Source organism: Geospiza fortis, unplaced genomic scaffold (genome assembly GCF_000277835.1).
Source record: "Geospiza fortis unplaced genomic scaffold, GeoFor_1.0 scaffold424, whole genome shotgun sequence".
NCBI classification, from domain to species: Eukaryota; Metazoa; Chordata; class Aves; order Passeriformes; family Thraupidae; genus Geospiza; species Geospiza fortis.
The window spans coordinates 3543159-3563965 of record NW_005054354.1 but is presented as its reverse complement, the minus strand read 5'-3'; the positions used below and the strand labels follow the sequence as shown (position 1 = coordinate 3563965).

The 20807-nt window shown below is 35.6% G+C and overlaps 2 protein-coding genes across 4 annotated transcripts in view; one reads left to right on the top strand and one right to left on the bottom strand.

Moving 5' to 3' along the window:
- Window positions 1–20807, bottom strand: part of FBXL13 (F-box and leucine rich repeat protein 13) — a 61986-nt gene that overhangs the window by 33779 nt on the left and 7400 nt on the right. The window contains 2 exon segments of the mRNA XM_031059021.1: window positions 1000–1114; window positions 20276–20367. Of these exon segments, the coding sequence (XP_030914881.1) occupies window positions 1000–1114; window positions 20276–20367 (207 nt within the window).
- Window positions 731–15013, top strand: LRRC17 (leucine rich repeat containing 17). 3 transcript variants are annotated; one of them, XM_031059006.1, is made up of 6 exons: window positions 731–1063; window positions 5041–5173; window positions 8298–8421; window positions 8944–9172; window positions 12708–12863; window positions 14088–15013. In XM_031059006.1, exons 3-6 carry the CDS (start codon window positions 8416–8418, stop codon window positions 14489–14491), a joined length of 795 nt encoding a protein of 264 aa, XP_030914866.1. In that variant the 5' UTR covers window positions 731–1063; window positions 5041–5173; window positions 8298–8415; the 3' UTR covers window positions 14492–15013. The 3 variants fall into 3 exon arrangements, with proteins under 3 accessions (XP_030914866.1, XP_030914865.1, XP_005423584.1); XM_031059005.1 differs by having other exon boundaries at window positions 744–1063; window positions 8298–9172; XM_005423527.2 differs by lacking the exon at window positions 5041–5173 and having other exon boundaries at window positions 744–1063; window positions 8298–9172.

The following is a 20807-nucleotide window of genomic DNA, read 5'->3' as shown; positions in this document are numbered from 1 at the left end:
TTTCAGAAAACAGAGCAAATTACTGGCATTTTGAAAAGGTTACTCAGAGGTAGGTAGTTCTTAACTTTCCTCTAACCTCAGCCCTCATTTCAAATTTCACCCTGTCACTGCACAACAATCTCAGCATGATTCCCATGAACAAGAAACAGACGCTTGGTAAAGAGTAATCAGAACAAGACTGTTGCCCCATCTGCCTCATCCTTTGTTCTGAAAAGGTTTTGTTAGATGGAAAGTTAAACTGTCATATTCCTCAGACTCTATCTCTACCCTTTCACATGTATTTTGTTATATGGAGAATCATCTCAATTTATAAAGAAATTCGTGTGTGAGTCTTTACTTAAACATTAGGAGACTTTCATTGTCTTACAGTTTGACATTTCATGTTGCTTTTGGAATATATTTCAAGATACAGTATACATTTGAAAGTTTCTAAAATAGTACTGCATTCTAAAACCTTTGGGTTTTTTTTACAAGTTTATAGGATACTAAAGTAATCCAAAACAAAACAATTTTTAGATTGCAGTTATAAATATTACTTCAATTTATATATTTAACCAATGTAAAACTGCAACAAAAGTTCACTTTTAATTAACTTTCTTCTCAGAAAATCAACTGTAAATTTATTTTTTTTTCCAGCATAGGGTGGCTTTTATTTTTTTTTTTTTGATATCTTAGTAAAAACTGCATTTTTAAGGCTCCAGATATAAACCCCAACTAATCATGACAAAAAATTAGTCTATTTATGGCTACAAAAGGCAAGCCTTGTTCTCATTATGCAGTAAGTACTAGCTGTTTATAGATCTGACAGTTTGCTGGAAGTGATCCAAACCTATAGTGCTATTATTCCTTAGTAAAACTTAAACAGCTGCAGTCATGTAATTCAAAACCCTGGAAGGCTGCTGCAGTGCTTGCTCAACCTCAGTATACCATGAATGCAGGATGCTGCCAGTCATATAAAGGATCCTCTGCTTCACATTATGAAAGAAAGACGTGAAGTACAAACCTGAATGCAACCTGGAATTTCCAAACAGATGATCTTGTGACAGCCTTTGCAAGAGTGCAGGTATGGTAAACCTTTGTCTGTGAATTTTCTGCAGAGAGCCAAACTCATTTACTGTAAACGGGAGAAGCTTTGCAAAAAACCCCACAAAAAACAAAAGAGTAATTTGTTACAAGTGCATGATACAGAATCAAAAGAACATAAAATGTCATAGTTAAAGTTTTCTGAAAATTACTGTAAAGAAAAGAGGTTCAATATGAAACAGAATTATCTACTTGCTGAAGTTTGAAAGCCCATTTCTTCTGCTGCAGTTTTTCTCTGCTCTTGTATTGCAAATTAGTGGGGAATAGCAATATCATGCAAGATATTTAACCATATGAATCCAGTAACATTATAAAATTATCTTAAGCAGCTGCAAAAGCAGTTGGAACTTTGTGCATACTTTGCAAGTATGACTTTTCAGTGTAAGTTTGTTGGACTGCTTTTGCAATTGATTTTACAAGCAGTGCCTGCTGGAAATGAAAACCAGATCTCTATCAAAAGATACTAAAAGCAGAAATGTGTAGTTTAAACTTCTCAAGTAATATAATTATTTAGAAGAGTACTACTAAAAGAATCTGAAAAATTGAAAGTGTTACAAAAGCGAGTCGTGTAATTTTAGGTTTTCAGCAGTTCTTTTGAAAACATTTCTTTATACTAAACATTAGTTAAGAGAAAGCAAATAGTCTAAGTGGAAAATGTTAATCAACAGCACTCTGCAAAATCAAGAATCTATACTCTGAAATTACTTAAATTTCCAGCTGCAGGTTTATATCATACTGAAAACTATTCATTTGACTGAATGACATTCCCAACTGGAAAAAATAACAATTACCACAAGCACCACAAATGAAAGCATACAGAAAATCAAAACCTAGAATTAGGACCTTCTGCTCTGGTAGACATTTAGTCGTAGTCATGCAGTTCTGCAAGTCAGCAAAATTAGGCATTTTGAAGAAGATGGGAACTCCCACTGAGGAGCTGACTGCTTAAGGAGTGGCATACTGACTTTTGGAATTGGCTTTATGCTTTCAATACATGCTGAACACAAATGCAACGAGGAAGTGTAAAAAGAATGCCCTTGTAAAAAAAAAACCAAAAATATTAAGAAAGATTACATTTCATGAAAATAAACCCCAACAATGTGCATTATACCCCCATATTAGAATATAAAGGCATGTGTTATTTGTGGTGCCTTTTTTTAAAATGGAAATATTTAATTCATATAAAGTACAAAAGTAAAAGTATCCTTCTTTGTAGAAGGCAGAGCTATTTTGCATTTTAGTGTGATATCCCACAGAAATGAGTGGGGAAAAATAAAACTTGGGGAAGTATACTTCCAAATATATCTGATAAAATAGATAATAAATTGAGAGACTGGGGTAAACACTCTGGTAGCTCTGAGTCTTTTTAATGCATATGTTGCTGCAAGGCTGCACAATTTAAGATACAGGTAAGCATTTCTTGTTGTATTTTGAAGACTGTGGTCAAAACCTCGCAATAACTTTGAAGAAATACTGATTTCCTTTACTGGTCATATGACCAATTTTTAAAGATCTGAGAATTTTAACACATGCCTTCTTTTTCCATTTTTAAAGTGACATCCTCCTTAAACTCAAGGAGCACACAGACTACCAAAAATCCTTGTTTTGTGTTACAGCTAAATTCTGCAGGAATTCTGTCATACCAGTTTTTCAATTAATTTTGACATTTGCAGTCTCAGGATCATTGTTTTAAAGCAATCTGACAAACTCACCATCTGACATTTATTCCTCATGGACAGTGTTCATGTCTACCATTTGTAACAGAAGTTTTCACAGGGAAATTTTAACTGACTATCTCTGTTGTGCAATGTGGAGGCTAAAATGTTTGTATGGAATAGTATGAGACAATTGACCCCTACACTTCCCTAGCTCCTTGTTCCAATAAAGGATGTCTGATACACCACAGCAAACTTCACATGCTGCATTATGAAATGCAATACTGCCACCTCTAAGCACTTTGTGTTAGTTACCACAGTATACAGAACCTGTGCTGAGCTAATGCTTTTAGGATTGCCATGTGAAATGTTCATAAAATCTGTCCACTATCAAATTCTTCACAGAACAGCAGCTTTTTGTACATCCCCATAATCTCAGAAACAATGAGCTTTGCTTTTTGTCTAAAAATTGTCAATACAAAGAGTGTAATCTCATGATTTTAAATCAGAAACATAATGTGTGAATGGAAAATTTCATAGTAACAAGGTACAAGATAACTGCAAAAGGTCTTTTGTCAGTGGAGAATTTTTCTTTGCTATTTACACTTCAAAAAAATTATGTTCCAAACTCCAGCATAAATATATGGAAATCTAAGAAGACAAAATATCAGCCAACATGGAAAAAACACAGATTATAATAAAAGTAATACTGATGAGATGAGTGGTAGAGTTGGAGACACTAATGCAAAACTTTGCCAAAACAAATGTTAGTTATGTGAGTATATGGCATTTCAGACAAAGAAAAACAAAAGTCTAAATGTATTATGCAAATGCCAAAGAAAAATACTTTTCTGAACTTCATGGGGATGTTATTGATAGACATACATTTGTTTTCCTCACAGGAAAAAGAAACAATGTATAGCTATTTTTCAAATCCCTATGCATCTTTGTGATGGCTAATGTTGTGAACAGCTCACCTCATTTCTTCCATGGCAGATTTTAATCCAGCAATTCTACCTGCCAGGCAGACATTGAGTCTCTAGGGGTACATCTGAAACAGGAATGGTAGACTTTTTAAAGCCTGTTAAATTCTCTGCCTTCAGCTCACTGAGCTTCCAAATATCAGTTTGGAATAACTCTTTCTTTTGCAGTTGTCACACAAGACCTTTGGCTCACACAATGCACCTATCCACAATCCTCTCTTTCGAAAACAATTTTTTATTAACATATCTAACTTCCAAACTTCTTGCATCATCATGAGGAACTGGACAGGCACATGAAATTTTTGGATAGCATTTTCTTTTAAAAGTTTTGTGAAACTGTGCAATACACAAGAGAATCTAGCGTATATTTTTAGATATACTAAAAAATTAAAAGAATTGTTATATAAATAAAATTGATGGAGCATTTATTTCATTTTGTATAGCAGACAGAATCCTACAAATAATTCAAAAAAGAGTATTTCTATTACACATGCCTCTAAATTTTCTGCAAAATTAAAGCAAACAGTTTCATATTTCTTTGTAATTTACCTTGTCAATAGATGCAGAGTTCCTTTAGTACTATCTCTATACAAGAGATTTTATTTAAATAGTACTATCTCTATACAACAGAATCAGCCAGACTTAAACTGGCTGAATAATAAAAATACCCAGAAGTATATTAAAATTATATTTGTATGTATATGTATATCTATAAGGGAAAAAATCTGAGTAAGTATCTTTAAATCACCATAATAATTTCTGTACATCTCAGCCATTTTCTTTGGAAACCTCAAAGTAGAATACTGAGAGATGTGATGCTACTGTTGCTAACTTGAAGTATGGTAATTTTATAATTTTAAAGGATATCTACACTATACAATCCTACAGAGCACAAGGGACATCACTTAATTGAAGGTTAGCTCATGTCAACACATTTTGCTAAACCAAGATTACTGTTAGCCAATCCTGATATCTAAAACCATTGGTGAATTTTCTCCATGAACTCTGGTATATTTCTCTAACCAGTCATATAATTTAATAGAATATAATTTACACAATGCTTCCTGTTTAGTTCTACCTTCTAGGTGGAACATTAAACTTGAGTAATTATAAGGCTTCCATATTTTATTGACCTACAGAACAGGTACTACTCATATTGTTCCATTCTTATATAATGGGAACAAATCTCCTAGTATGATAAATGTTTCACAATAAATGTCAATATAATGCAAAGGCAAAAAGTCAGTACTTGTACATGAAAATGTAATAGTTGAACCTTTGTCTTTTTCCATGTTGTGATCACCTTTTCCCTATTTCAGTTATCAGGCAAAAGGACCATCCAGATAACTGGAAATTCAATACCAGCCAATCCTAAAGAGGAAAGTTTGTGCTTTTGAAATCTATTCATGCAACAAAGTATTTGAGAGAGGAGATATATCAATAATATATCAGGTATGTAGATGGAAGATAACCACAACCTGGAAAGGAGTGAAGGCACAGGGAGTGGTGAGAAAGCTGGGGGGAATAGTGATGAGGAAAATCTCTGAAACCTTCCATGCAAAAGCAGCACAAAGGAGTCTGTCTTAAGTGTCTGAACACAAACTCTTGTAGCTTGGGAATCAACCAGCAGGGACCGAAGTCCATGCACAGGTACAGAGCTATGATTTCACTGGGACTCCAGAGATTAACAGAGGTAGCACATCCAACTGAAGGGGTGCAATGAAAGGTTCCAGAAGATTTAGGAATGAAAGCCCAGAAAGCTGAGGATGGGCTGCACTCTATGCAAAATCATGCCTGGGCTTTGCATTGAAATGGGTGACAAGTCAACCAAGAGCTTATTTGTAATGATTAGAAGCCAAACCTATGAGCATTGCATTATGGTAGGGATCTGCTGCAGACTGCTTGATCTGGTTGATCAAGATGAGATGGTGGATGAAACCTTTGGGCAGCTGAAGGAAGTTTTACTCTTGCCTACCCTGGTTAGTCATGAGAGACTTTAGCCACTCCTATATGCTGCCAGAAAATATGGCTGGGCATGAACAATCCCGAAGACTTCTAGACTATGTTGGAGACAATTTCTTGATCCAGTTGGTCGACAAGTGGTCTAGGGAATGTGTTTTTCAACAGGTGAAGGAATGTGAGCTTGAGTGAATGTCAGCTTGAATGAACTTGAATGGCTTTTGTTACTGCAGCCATGGAAATGAGAAAATGAGGAGTTAAAAATCCAGACAGAAGAAAAATCCAGATAGAAGAAAAAACCCTGAACTTGTTAGCAGATTTTAGTAGTTTAGGGATCTGCTTAACAGGATCTCACAGTAGACAGCCCTGGAGGGCAAAGGAATCCAGGAAAACTGGTTAATCTTCAAGGACAAGCTACTCCATTACTTTTTAGCCTCAGTTTTTACAGCCAATGCCTGTCTGAAGGCTTCCCAGGTGCCTGGCTGGAGCCTGTGAGCAGAGTCTGTGAGAGTGAAGCAATACCCTTTGTAGAAGAAGTTAATGTCAGAGAGCACCTGAGGAAATGGAATGAGACAGGGTGCATCCAAGAGGAAGAAAGATGTCTCTTGTCATTGAGAGGCCTCGCTCATTTTTGAAAGGTCATGACAGTCAGAGGAGATTCCTAATGACTGGAAGAAAGGAAATGTCACTTCCATTTTCAGGAAATGGAAAAAAGTCCAAGAAACTACAGGCCAGTCAGCTCCACTTGAGTCCCTGGGAGGTTATGTAGCAAATCCTCCGTGAAGCCCTGTCCAAGCACACAAAGGATGAAAAAGTGAGAGCAAACACACAGCATGAGTCTACCAAGGGCAAAGCATTCCTCACTAATTTGAGAGTTTTCTAGGATGAAATTACTAGAGCTATTGATAAGGGGTGAAAAGCAGCCCTTGCATCACTAACTTGACTATCCTAAACCATTTTTGTTTGAAGTTCTTAAGCTGTATTTTACCTATGGTAATTTTCAAAAGCTTGTGTGAAAACATTGGTGTTTCTGGGCTAGAATACTGGATATACACTTCAGTAAAAATTGACTACAAATTATACAAAATATTTTTTTAATATACTTAACATTAGAAATAGCCTATAAATGCATGAATATATTAAGAAACATAATGTCTGAACAAAATATTAATGTCATTCTTAGATTAATTTATTATAAGAAAAATTTGCCTATAACATTGCCTTTTCGAAGAAATGATTAATTAAAGCAAAGTCAAACATTGTTTTTCCATCAAGGAAGAGCAATGAAAAAACATTTTAAAAAATAATGGAAGTAAGATAAACTTTAAAATGTTAAGCTGAGAAAAAAAATGGACAAATACACAATGGTGATTGCATTCTTAGACACATTTCAAATTAAGCCTCTTAAAAATATCTAGAATTTAGTGAGACATTTTTACAGCCCAAGTGGCTACTGAAGGAAGTAAGGAAATTGTAAACAATACAGGATTAAAATGTATTATTGACAACTCCAAGCTTATAATAACAACAAAACCCTCCTCCCAGACTGGTGAAGTTTTGAAGCCTGTTTTCTAAAAGCAATTGAGATTGAATATATCATTTTGCCCTGATAGTGTAGAAAACCAATGAGAACTCCATAGATTATCTCTGAATCCTACTAAACTCCATTTCCAAAGTACTAAAGAACACAAGTCTCTACTTGTTATCAGGAAGATTTATAACACAAATAGCCACAGCAATTGAAAAAAAAATCTTTCTTCTTGGTATAAACTAGAGTTTGTAGAAACAATTTGTAGTTCTTATATTTAATCCCTGGCATTCACAGATATTTAAGTCTTGCAAAAATTTTAATTCACCTAAAACACCCAAAAAAACCAACAAACTCCAAACCCAAAACAAAATTCAAAAGAAAACAAAACAAAAAACCAAAGAAACCCAACAACCAAAAAACCGCAAACCCAACCAAGTCAAAAAACTCTCATATTAAAGGTGAACAGTTCAAATTCTCAGTGTATGACATAAATGTAAGAATTCCTCCTACTGGTTCAATCTATCTGGGCCAATATCATGAACCATGGTCACAGGAGATTACTGAGATAAAAGCACAAAACCCCCAAAATTGGGGTAAACAATCCTGAGAAAATTACTTGAAAACAAGCCCACCCTTGAGCACAAAGGAAAACTGGGAGTCTGATGGGCACTGAGTGGCTTTCCCTGGTCTGGCTCTGTACATGTTCCAGTTGTTCAGAACTCAGGAAGTTGGAATTACCAGCTACAAGCTCCTCGTTTGAGCTCATCTTCCAAGATTAACTTAAATGCAAAAAGGTCCACCCTGATGCTGTTTTCCTGAACACATGAGAATCTTCTAACAAAGATCAGTGAGAAATTGGTCCATATAGTTTCCCATGTTTAATCATAATGAAAAACAGTAGACCAGAGTCAGTAAAAACTAACAAACAAAAAGAGATAGGACATTAAATCTTCAAAGTATTTGTGAGGTTCCAAGTAGTGTGATTATTGAGTACTTGACTGCATATTATATCTGCCTATTATATACAATCCTCCATGGAAATGCCCATTCCATCTGTCCTAATGTTTTACTTTTCTTCCAACACAGGTATCCCACACACCCCAGCTGTGCCTCCTCAGATCTGTACAACACTGATTCAGACTATCCAAAAATTTCAAGTGCTCCAGCTGTCATAGAAAGAAACTGGGACCAGCTGAATGTCAGGATGCAAGTAGTTACTATTATATTACTACTTCTTCTTTGTAATGCATCTGACTGTAGGAGGACAAGGAATAGGAGTTTGAGAAACAATGAAAGGGAAAACATCTTAAGGAGAGCATCTAGCACTGTTAAGCGCAATGCCCAAGGCCTAACATGTGATATTTACACTTATCTTCATGAGAAATACTTAGACTGTCAGGAAAGAAAATTGGTTTTTGTGGCACCTGATTGGCCAGAGGATATAAAACACATGCTGCTAGCAAGAAACAGAATTCGTAAATTAAAGAATAATATGTTTTCTAAGTATAAAGTACTGAAAAGTCTGGATTTACAACAGAATGACATATCAAAAATTGAGAGTGAGGCTTTTTATGGTTTGGATAAACTTACCACGCTCTTGCTTCAGCATAACCAAATTAAGACTTTATCTGAGGAGATTTTTATTTATACACCCAGTCTAAACTACCTTCGTCTCTATGACAATCCCTGGCATTGCAGCTGTGAACTAGAAACTCTTGTTACAATGCTACAGGTTCCAACAAACAGGAATTTGGGAAATTATGCCAAATGTGTGCACCCAGTAGAACTGAAAAATCAGAAGTTAAAGCAGGTAAAAGCTGATCAGCTATGTAGTGAAGAGGACAGGCAGGATCCCAAAAACATAAAACGGGAGAAGCCTGAACCTGCCAAACCAGAATTGGATTCCTCTTTGTGTCACATGTATGTGTTTCCTGTGACAACTCTGAACTGCAGAAGAAAAGGTTTGTATCTGTCATTATAACTGAATGAATGATTTTAATATTCTATTTATTTTATCCTTCCTACATTTATTTGCACATTATTTATTGCAAATGAACTTAGTATAGTACTCGCTTGGCTTAAACTGAAATTGTTAATTGCTTTTCTCTTGTAACTATCAGCAATAAGTAAGAATTCTTCCTGCATTTTAACTCTGCTCTGCATCCCAAATTCCACAGATATTCCTTAGTGCTGTAATGTATCTAACAGAAATCAACAGGAATAAAACTAAGCATATTATTAAGTTAATAGTCTGATTGTACAACTATAAACATACTAATCAGTCAGATTACAGCTCTGCTGAAACTCTTGAACTGATACAGACAAGCACAGAGTGTCTTTTCTTCCTTCCATTGTACAAACACAAAGATAGCAATAACTTTGAGAGAAGTGAGCTGAGAAGCAGGACTGGAGCAGCCAGCTGTGTTTTCAATGCCCAGAGGAACCTGATTGCAAAGGAAAGGCTTTGCATCCTTACATTTGCTGCACAAGATTTCTTCTACTAAGGGAAAAAACTGTATGTTTTTGTTCATAAATACCTCCTCTGTGTTCTTCCTCCCAGCACCCAGCAAACAATTCAAAGTTGAAGGGACTTCAAGAAATGTTTTTCAGACACTTGGATCCATTCCATCTCTAAATCTTTCTCAGGCCCCTAAGAGCCACGGTTAAGCCTTAAGGGTAAACCAGATGGAGTATATATCAACATGAAAATGCACATTTATTTGTCCTCTATACTTCCCATATTTTATCCCATGACAAAACAAAGCAAACAAACAAAAAATAAAAAACAATTCAGAGGAGAATAATTCTTTAACATAACAATTCTGAAAGAAGAACCATTGCTTGAAGCAGCCAACATTGTGAGACCTTTTCCCCAATTTTAGCAGAGCTCAGCCTGCATGTTTTATTCAGCTAAACTTCTATCTGCTTTAAGAGTAATTTTATTCAGCTGAACTTCTATTTGCTTTAAGAATGACTTTATGTAAAAACCTCAGTATGCCCCTACTCTTGCACCTTTATGCCAGAGAAAAGCTCAGAATTCCGTATAAGGAGATAATATCTATCAAGGATTAATGATTTCGGTGTTTGATTACATGGTTTATCTACTATGTATGTCATAAAAATGGTCTGTGTTCTTTACTTTTTCTTCACCCTGTAAATTATTTTCTTGTGTGTCTGGCTCAATTTTCCCTTTCTTTTACCATGAAGCTACTACATCTTTTAATTAATGATTTATGCTGCTTTTATTATTTTTTAATATTCACCTATCTTATCTTTCCTTGTAGATAAGATCTTAATTATTAGATTATAGATTAGTATCTTAATTATCCTTCATAGAATCTTAGTTATATCACTCTTACTATTCAGTAAACTGTTATTGAACAAAGCCCAGGCATAAATTATAATCCTATTATAAGCAAAGACTGACTTTACACTCTCCCCTCTTAGTGGTATCAAAGAGATGAGCTGAATACACAAATATACCTAAAAACATCTGGGGAAAAAAATTTTACTTTTTTCTCTAAGTTCATAGAAACATTCAGTGTGATTTGATCTTCATGGGAGTTTCAAAGAGGTTTATGGTATTTGAAAGCATGGTTTATTGTCTTTAATATTAATAATGGAGTAATAAAGTTATTTCAACCTCTACATGAGAATACTAGGGGGTACAGGGACTCCCTCTTTCAGGTCAAGAACTAATTATGTCAATCCAGAACTTCCTGCATGCCTTTCATGGACACACTGAGTATGTTTCAATGCTTTTTTGGAAGTACTAGATCTACTGTGCATATGTTTGACAGCTGGATGCAGATATCCCATGGATATTTGGTATTTCTGAACATATGGCAGTCTTTGATGAAAGCATTGTACTTACCGTCTTCGTATATTAATATTGTACAGCAGATGCACAATTTCACTGGAATTTTCATCAGAAATAGGAGTGTAATGCACATGAAATCCAGGGAAAACACAAAAACATCTCTGTGTGCACAAGAATTCAGAATAGAAAAAAAAGTGCATCAGTTTAACAAACCAGTAAGATGACATGAAAAGCTGCAATCCATTATTCCTTTACAATGGAAGGAATGGAATGACAAGCACTTGCTCTACCACTACTAAGTATGTCTAAAGAGGTAGGACAACAGGTCAGGAGCTTTCAATTAATGCCAGAAACCTCATGAAAGAAACATCTTAAAAATATATTTATCCATGTGTATGTTCCATTTTTTAAAAAATAATTTGCTTATATCTCATCAGACCAGTGATATGCCAGACCTTGTGGGACTCCAGAATGAAATACTCTATGTCCTTGATTCTGTTTTACAAAAAAAAAAAAAACAAACAAAACCCACCCTAAAAAAGGCAAAAAAAGTAAGGAAGCAAAAGCAGTTTGTTTGCATTTCTACAAAGAACTTGTATTTTCAAGGACAGTTGAAAAAAGAGTCTGCTTTCTAGTACTTCCAAACTCTTCAAGTCTCTAAATTTAAGCATCATTTGTTTTCATTTGGTGATAAATAGGCCCTGAAACTTTGACATCTGCAGAAGCAGGAAGCAATCCAACCACAGCAGGCTGGAATAGTTATAATATTTCAGTATTTATAATACCAAAGCTCTGCTCATAATCAGATATAAGGCAGGAAGACTCTGGTATGTTGCTGTAGTCTCAAAAATACCTGATTCATTAGATATCTTCAGAACTTCAGAAGTACAGTGACCACAAAGAGCCCAGCACAGATCCAGAAACTACTTGCTTTCATTCAAAGATGGTCAAACAAGAGACACTGCTCATTGTCTTGTTATGACAGTGCAGGATTAGAACACAGCAAATATAATAATCCTGGAGATTAGGTTTGTTAACATTACCCTGAGAGGGTTCAAACCACAGTCTGCCCTTCTCAAGCATGGGCCCTTACTACTGGAGCATGGCCCTTACTACTACTGCTTTTCCTGGAGTTCTTTTGCAAGGAACACTGTAAGGATACAGACACCAATGACTGAGAGGTCCTTGGCTACTTTGGAACTGCCAGTGATAGAAGTAGGAGAGAGAAGCAGACAAAATGCCACTCTGCTGCCTGGGTGGTTTTTTATATACTTACTCTGGTTTCTTTATTTTAAGCAATCAAGCCCTTCACACATATTTTTTTATATTAGTATAAAATATAAATGTATAGTAATATATTAGTATAAAATAGGGTACTACTTACCCTATTCCTATGTGAATGGTCTAGTTCTACTAAAATAAAATATAAACCACAGAGGTTTTACTATATGCACTAATGAAGAGAACAATTTTCACATGAAATGTAAAGGTACAAGTAAAGAAAGAATGAAATTCAGAAGTTGAAAAAACATAGTGGCACTAGTAGAGGGGATAAAAGGGAAAGAAAGCAAGAAAAATGTTAGACTGACAATACTCTGTCTGGCATGCAACTGTAATACCTAAGCAGTAAGAATAATCTAAAGCTGATACACGTTGTGTCTTTTCCATTTTTTAAGATTTAAAGAAAGTTCCAGGCAACATACCTCCAGATATAGCTAAACTTGATTTGTCCAACAACAAAATTAGACAGCTACGAGCCAAGGAGTTTGAAGATGTCAGTGAACTGAAGATATTAAATCTAAACAGTAATGGAATAGCATACATTGATCCTGGTAAGAATAATTTTAAATACTCATTAAAAATTATTTCTCTTTTATTGAATACTGTCTCAGATATAAACTGGGTGGGAGGGGGAAGGATTTAAAAATCTAGAAGTTGGTGCAAATTTTACCTTTTGTACATTTCAATTTATAGAGTAAAGGTTTGCACTGAAATATATTCATCATGAAAATCAATAGAGAAAGACACATTTCAATTGCCCTTTCTTAATAGTAAAATAACCAAGTGCAAGAGGTAATTCTGCAACCTGAAGGCTAACAGTTTTCCAAAATGCTAAGTAGTTCAATGATTTTTAAAATATCTTAGCCACATTTCAGAAAACATTACATATAAGGAGGCTACTTTTAAATTATATTGAAACCTGACAAACCTGAAGGATTTAAACACTTTTTTGGTTAAAAATCACTACATAGAATTGCTTTTAAGTTATACTTTATTAGGACTCAAGTGTCGTTATTGGCAATTTGCTTATAGCCTATGTTCATTTGGATTTAGTTACACAAGCAGAGATAAACTGGGTGAAAGAAAGAGAGAGAAAATGCATCATGCAAAAAAGGCCTTATCTAGTACTATCCTGGCAATTAAACAACATCAGAAAATGTTACTATCAGTAAAATAGTACTTGGGAGGTTTAACATTATACAGTTGACTTATTTAAATTAAGACTTCTGCTATTAAATGAAACAATGTCCTTGCAAAAAGTATGAACTGCTCTCTGAAATGTAACTCACAAGCATAATTATGAAACTCCATGTTTACTCCATTCCAAATCTTAAAATGTTAATTTGAATGTCCTATTCATTTACACAAATACCTATATACACAAAAAAACCTCTGGCCCTGCACATTGTCTGATAATAAGTTTCCATATTCCTACTTCTGTATCATGACAATAACAGTAGGAATCAATGAGCAAATCAGGCATTCATCCACCTCCACTGTCTCCATTCTACACTCATGAAGTGTTTTATAGCTTTGGCAGCAGTGCAACTCCCCTAATATTTCACTTCTGAAGGCATGTGCCATATTTTAAAATTCAATGTTTGAGAAATCCTTTTATAGCCTCTAGCCAAAATAAAACCAAAAAACCCAGTAGCTGAAAGATTATAAAAATGTTTTTTCTCTTCTAGATATGAATGTTTTTCCTGTCACAGATATGAATATTTTTTCCTAAGTTAACTTTATAAGGTACCAATAACTATTTTTCTATTGATTAGCTGCTTTTTCAGGCCTCAATAACTTAGAAGAGCTGGATCTATCAAACAACAGCTTGCAGAATTTTGAATATGGAGTACTGGAAGATCTTTACTTTCTGAAAATACTGTGGCTGAGAGAGAATCCTTGGAGATGTGATTACAACATACATTATCTTTTCTACTGGCTGAAGCATCATTACAACGTTCACTACAATGGCCTAGAATGCAAAATGCCTGAGGAATACAAAGGATGGTCTGTTGGAAAATATGTTCGAAGTTATTATGAGGAATGCCCAAAAGACAAGCTTCCTGTTTATCCAGAAACTTTTGATCTGGACAAAGATGATGAGGAATGGGAACGACACAAGGAGCAAACAGTTCAGACAGTAAAGAAGCATGGTGTAATTGTCACCGTGATAGGCTAAGAAGGGAACCCTTTCCCTTAGTAGGTTTAAATATCTGATACTTTGAGAAAGAAAAACATGCTGTTTACATTTGTTCTAATTATTCTGTTGGTTTGTAGGACTCTCTGCCTACAAAGATGTCTGTATATTGCCACTAATAACTACAGAATGACATTAGTTTGACAGCATCTTTCACCTAGTAATTGTTTTTGACAATTTGTTCTGGACACTCTTGTGAAATACTTTGGCAAATATTTGGAAGTATACAGTAAAAATCGATAGACACAAGTGTACATAATAAGGTGGGGAGAAGCTGTCTTATGTATAAACACAGTTTATGTGTTCACACAGAAATAACTGCAGGATTGTGACCAAGACCCATTTTCCTTGAATGTATTGACAGTTCTTTGTATCTATCAGTTTCCTGAAATATTCCCAGAAAACGTTTCTAAGATTTTTATGTCGACTTCCGGTTGTTTTATTGTAGACCAAAAAACCAGACTTAAGACTAACCTTAAATACAATTCTAGAAAAAGAGGAACAGCAGTTGTTATACTAATTAGGTTTCAAACACAGAAGGTGGGTTTTGCTTGCTGATTTACCAGTGTTCCTCCTCAGTCTTGAATGAATAACTGAGCCTCTGCCTCTTCCATACCTGAGGTGCCCTGAAACAATAAGTAGCCAAGACATGGTTGGTTCCCAAGATCCAATTCCACATTGCTCATAATTGCCTTGTTTGGTTTTTGGGGCAAGCAGAGCTGAAATCTTTCTAGGAAGAATTGTAGGTTGTTGTTGTATCAGTTTGACACAGATTACATGCCATCACTTCTAGGTGATGAAGATCATGTGAAGGATGCTGTGGTCTGCATCCAGCACATCAGTGCCCACCCAAACTGAAGGTAAGTATGCTTTTGAAAGCTCAGAAGTGTGGGACATTCTCTGAGTTCACTCTTTTCTCAGCTAATTTGTAAAATGTACAGCACCTCCTTGTCAAACAACTATCTATGTGAATACGCATTGATTAAAACCTGTGATCATTCTAACACTACAGTAACAGGGCAGTACAAATGCCTCAGCTAAATAGATGAGATCTCTAAAGAGAGAAATCTTTGCTGCATAATATACTTAGACACTAAGAAATGCGTACGGGCAGAGTAGAAATTCAGGGCCAAAACTTTAAATTTCTCTTGACTATCATGGAAGAAGTTCTGGGAGTCTCCATATAGAAACTTTCCTCCTTTAAAGATCTGGAGACAATTATGGTGTTTTTGCATTCCTCTGGTGCTTTAACCACGAGTCCCAAAGGTGGCTCATTTTGTTCTACAAGACAAAGCATTCAGTGCTTTAGAGCTAACATGAAAGAAACGAACAACATAAAAGAAAAAAATCAGGAGATGTTAAGGGTGGTAGGAATGCCAAAAAATCTGAAAGCAAACACATTCCATTATTATTTGCATTCCATTATGTCCTCCATTATACAGATATGAATATATGTAATGGTGCTTTGCTGACAAACTGGGTAGTGTAGCCATTTCTTCCACAATATCCTTAAAAAACTTCATAGCAAAAATACAACAGTATCTGACTCATCCCTGTTCCTGGAAATATCTTAAGCATTATCTTCACCGTTAAAGGTTAATCCTGATAAGACAGAACAGAGAGGAAAATCCTATTTGCCAGTAACATTCACTAAATAGGGCATATTCTGGAAACTTAAAAGTGCTGAAAGTAAAAAGAAAAAAGTTGCCACAAATAGTAGCAAATATTAAGTAATGTTCTCCTCCCCCTCTCAAACTCTGGAGAATTATCTCAATACAGAACCACTGGGTATGATTGAAAAGGACAGGCAATAAAACCGCAGCAGAACATCTGTTATTGGCAGCATAGCCAATGGTGAAAATGTGAGTAGGAAAATATGCATTTATAGACCATGTTATGTTAATTTCTGCAAAGAGTCAGTGCTGGGAAAAAACACTAGCTTAAGGCAGGCTATGTCTGGGTAGAAAAGACAATCCTGGAGAATAATTTAAGAAAAAAGAAAAATATAAGACAAAATCTGTGTGAGCAGTCTCTGATCTCTCAGGTCAGCAAAAAGTACCAGTTGAAAGAGCAGTGGGATAAGACTGAGGACCACATGCAGTGGCCTAATTGCTCTTGTTCAAAGGCCCTGGGGATTCCCAAAGAGACACCCTCACTGAGGATGTGGCACAATAGACAACAATTATTGCAGTAATTGCAACTACAAATAATGTAAGAACACAACAATAGAAACAGGAGGTTGAGGCAAGGATAATATAGGCTAGCATGACCTCCTGACAGTGACTCAAATTCTTTGAGAAAAGACTCTAAGAACAGAAAAAGCATACAGGAGTTATAAAGGTAGTGCAGAAGGAGGCAGCACAAGAAAAAAGATAATAATATATCTGAAAAACATACATATGGGGGAAATGACCAACCATTGATAAAAACTTCAGCATTACAGGTTTAATTGCTATTTCTCTGAGCTTCTCAAAAATGCACTATAAAGTACAACCTCCATCAAACACCACAGCCACAAAGCACAATTTAATCTTGACATCTCTATGTTTCTGTACTGTTTAATCAAAAAGGTCCCAGAAGAGCTTCCATGTCTAAAAGAAAATCATGGGCCTCTTCCTTTATAAGCTCTTTAGGGCTCTTCTTTCAATAACTTCTCTCTTGATTTCCCTTCTTTCTCAGTTCATAGCCAGGAAATAATTGCATGATACAATTGCATGAAGACAATTGCCTTGTCTTCCTGACATGCAGTGCATGTCCTAGGAGTGCTGCCTTAAGGGATCAACTACAGTGCTCTACTGAGGCAGTGCCCCTTTCTCTACACAGCAACATAAAACACAGAAGAGATCATTTTGTGCCATGTTTTCCATGACAGAATACAGGAAAAATAGATATGTCTGTCAAAACTGGAAATAAAACTCTTCAAAAGCTTCTGAGGAAATTTTAGCTCCTGCACTATGAATACTAATGGCACCATTTAAAGGCAGTTCCCAGTCACACATGGAAGACAAATGATTCTCCACGATCTCTGAGTAGGTGGAGGAATACCACAAACAGCTGAGCCATAACCCATGCATCTCATGCACTCATATTCTCTGGCACAGTAACACACTGATTTGCCAAAGACAGTCTGAGCTGGAATCATATTGACATTCACATGCAGATATTAGACAAAGACTTCTATTTTATGAATGCACCGCAGGCCAAAGTAAAGAGTACACAAAGCCAATTTTTTTAAATTGCAGATAATTAATTTATCAAGAAATTGCCACAAACATGTTTAGTCAGACAAACAGACCTAACCCACAGTAAAAATAATTGCTTTTTTAACATTAACAATAAAGTCATGTTGCCAAAATCTGTGTAATCTTGGATTTATTTGGAAAGATGAGGTCAGAGCTGTAGCTGGGATAATTTTGAATGGAAAGGTACCCCATAATTGAACAGACAGCTCAACTCAGTTTGTTAGGTGAAAAAATGTCAAAGGAAAAGAATCTCAATATGATTTTTAATCTTTAAAAGAAAATAGATAGTTTTGCAGCAACATTAAACCATCCACAAGAACTTAAAAAGAATGGCACAAGTAGGCAATGCAATAAATATAGCTAGCCAGTGAGTTTCAACATAAAAACATATGTAGTTAATCTAAATATCAATAGCATACTGATTAAAATGCATTTCATGCTTAAAAAAAGCTATTGTGTATCTTCAAAGAGAGAAGAAACAGCTTTAAAATCAAAGTTTTCTAAAAGCCCCTGTAGATTGTTATATATGATTCATCACACAGTTCAAAATAGCACTCAGTAGATGTAAATAGACAAAATGTTTGATTTTGAGCCTACAGAAAACATTAATTATCTACAAAAATGGAAAATGCAAGCTTTGTAGAGACAAGAATTGAATTTAGCAAGATAAATGAAAATGGATGGCAATCAACATACTGACACTCCAACAGATATAATCAACACTAGATATGAATCAGTTAAATAATGGGCCAGTGAAGGCCATTTGTATACAAAATGTAATTCTATCACAACTGTTCTTTGCTTTTTTCTTAGCTCTAGATGCAAGAAACTTCCAATGATTTTAGTTTTCTACCCAAATACATAAGGAAAACAATCATAGAAGGATTTAATGTTTTTAAGTACAACACCTATAAAGGAGGTGATGTGGCTTGTGCATGGTTTATTTTGCCTTGCTTTCTTTATTAGCTCCCAAAATTCATTATACTGGATTAAATTCTGTCACTAACAATTGCACACAATTTGCATGCTGGTATCATTTTATCCTGTGACATAAAAGCCAAAATTATGACCAAAATACTTTTTAGTCTTAGCCAGTTTTTCTTTTTCATCACCGATCTAGAGACAAAATCGTTCTCACCCATAACTACAGTCATTTTCTAAAGCAAAAGAAATCACTCAACTTGCTATAGGCTGCAGCAACAATTTCAATAATTTAAATAATAAATGCATTCTAGTCTCAAAACATAAAAACCCCTTTTTTATTTTGAAAATAAAAACATTTTCCTTTTCTTTTTGTGCATTTGAATTCAGTTAAAGTGTAGGCTAGAAAAGAGTCAATCAGTAACATTCTCCTGCTTCAGAAATACTGTGCCAGGAATCAAAAATGTTTGGGCTGTTGCCTAGTTTTTCTTCTCATGAAAACACTTCCAAGATGTTTTCCGACTCTTCGTGATAAGATAGATGAGTAACAGCTGGGATGCAGGTATTCCATGTTCCTACTTTCACACTAGGACTAAACCTCTCACACTGATCACAAAGGCTTTTAGTTTTCCTGCTCACTTCTCTGCTAAGTGGAGCATACAACCATATTGAGAAAAATATTACTGACCTGAAACTATTGCAAATGCTGTCACAAAGGGAATTAACCTCCAAACCCTCGGTCACATGTACTCACATGCACAGAATCAGGAAGAACTAAGATGCTTTTTTACATCTAGAAGAACTTCGATTTGGCAATAGAATCAAGTACTGATTATTTGTGAACACCACATTGATCTAGGATCATGGTTAGTTTTTGTTTGGTTGTTTTTTTTAGCTTGTTTGTTGTTGTTGTTGTTTTTTGGTTTGGGTTCTTTTTGTCAGTAAGCCTCTTGTTGGAGGTCAGTAACTAAGAGCATAGCCCAGGGGTCAGTACTGGGGCGAGTCCTATTAAATATCTTCATTAATGACCTGGACAAGGAGACAGAGTGTACTCTCAGCAATGCTGCAGATGACACCAAAATGGGAGCAGTGTCTGATAGACCAGAGGGTCATGCTGCCATTGAGACACCTTGACAGGATGGAGAAAGGGGCTGACAGGAACCCCATGAAGTTCAGGAAATGCAAAATCTGGCATCTGGGAAGGGATAACTCAAGGCACCAGAACACTTTGGGGTCAGCCCAGCTTGAAATCAGGCTGTCAGAACAGGACCTGGATGTCCTGCTAAACACCAGGTCAAACCTGTGATGTGCCCTTGCCAAAAGAAAATGGATGGTATCCTGGGCTGCATTAGGAGTGCTGCCAAGAGATCCTGAGAGGTGATTTTTCCCTTCAGCACAAGTGAGGCCCTACCTGGAGTACTGTGTCCAGTTCTGGGCTTCCCTGTACTGAGACATGGACACACTGGAGAGAGTCCAACAATGGGCAAACAGATGGCTAAGGAATTGGAGCATATTCCCTGTTAGTAAGGCTGAGACCTGTGACTGTTCATTTGGAGAAGGCCCAGGGGGCTCCTAGCAAGATAGTATTTACTGATACCTTAAAGCTAGGCCAATGAAAAGAACAGCAACCTCAAAGATTCAAACATAACACACATGGATGTCACTTCTGCATAATATTTTCTATATGTTTACATGCTAAAATGTCACATATCCACAACCATTTGCAGTACTGAATTACACTATCACATGCTGAAATATCTGATATGCAACACTTAAAATCTGCAATTCTAAGTATTGCTCTGTATAATGCAGAAGAAACCAGAAAGGAACACAGTTAATAGCATCCTTCATCATCAGCTTTTATATGAGCAAAACTTCACGCTTGTAATGTAATTACTTTTATAACTGCACAGTAATACACTAATGGCAGCAGTTTAATTGGCTGATAACAAAAATAAAAAAACCTAATTTTCTAATTTTATCCCATATCCTGTCACTGAAGATAATTTTTTCTTAAACATTTCCAAAGTTTGCATTTAAGATATGTAAATTAATAGTAAGATATCAGCATGAAAACACAGCAAAGGTGCCACTGTGGTTTATAGAAGGGTATTTCCATATTAGCTACACAAGTT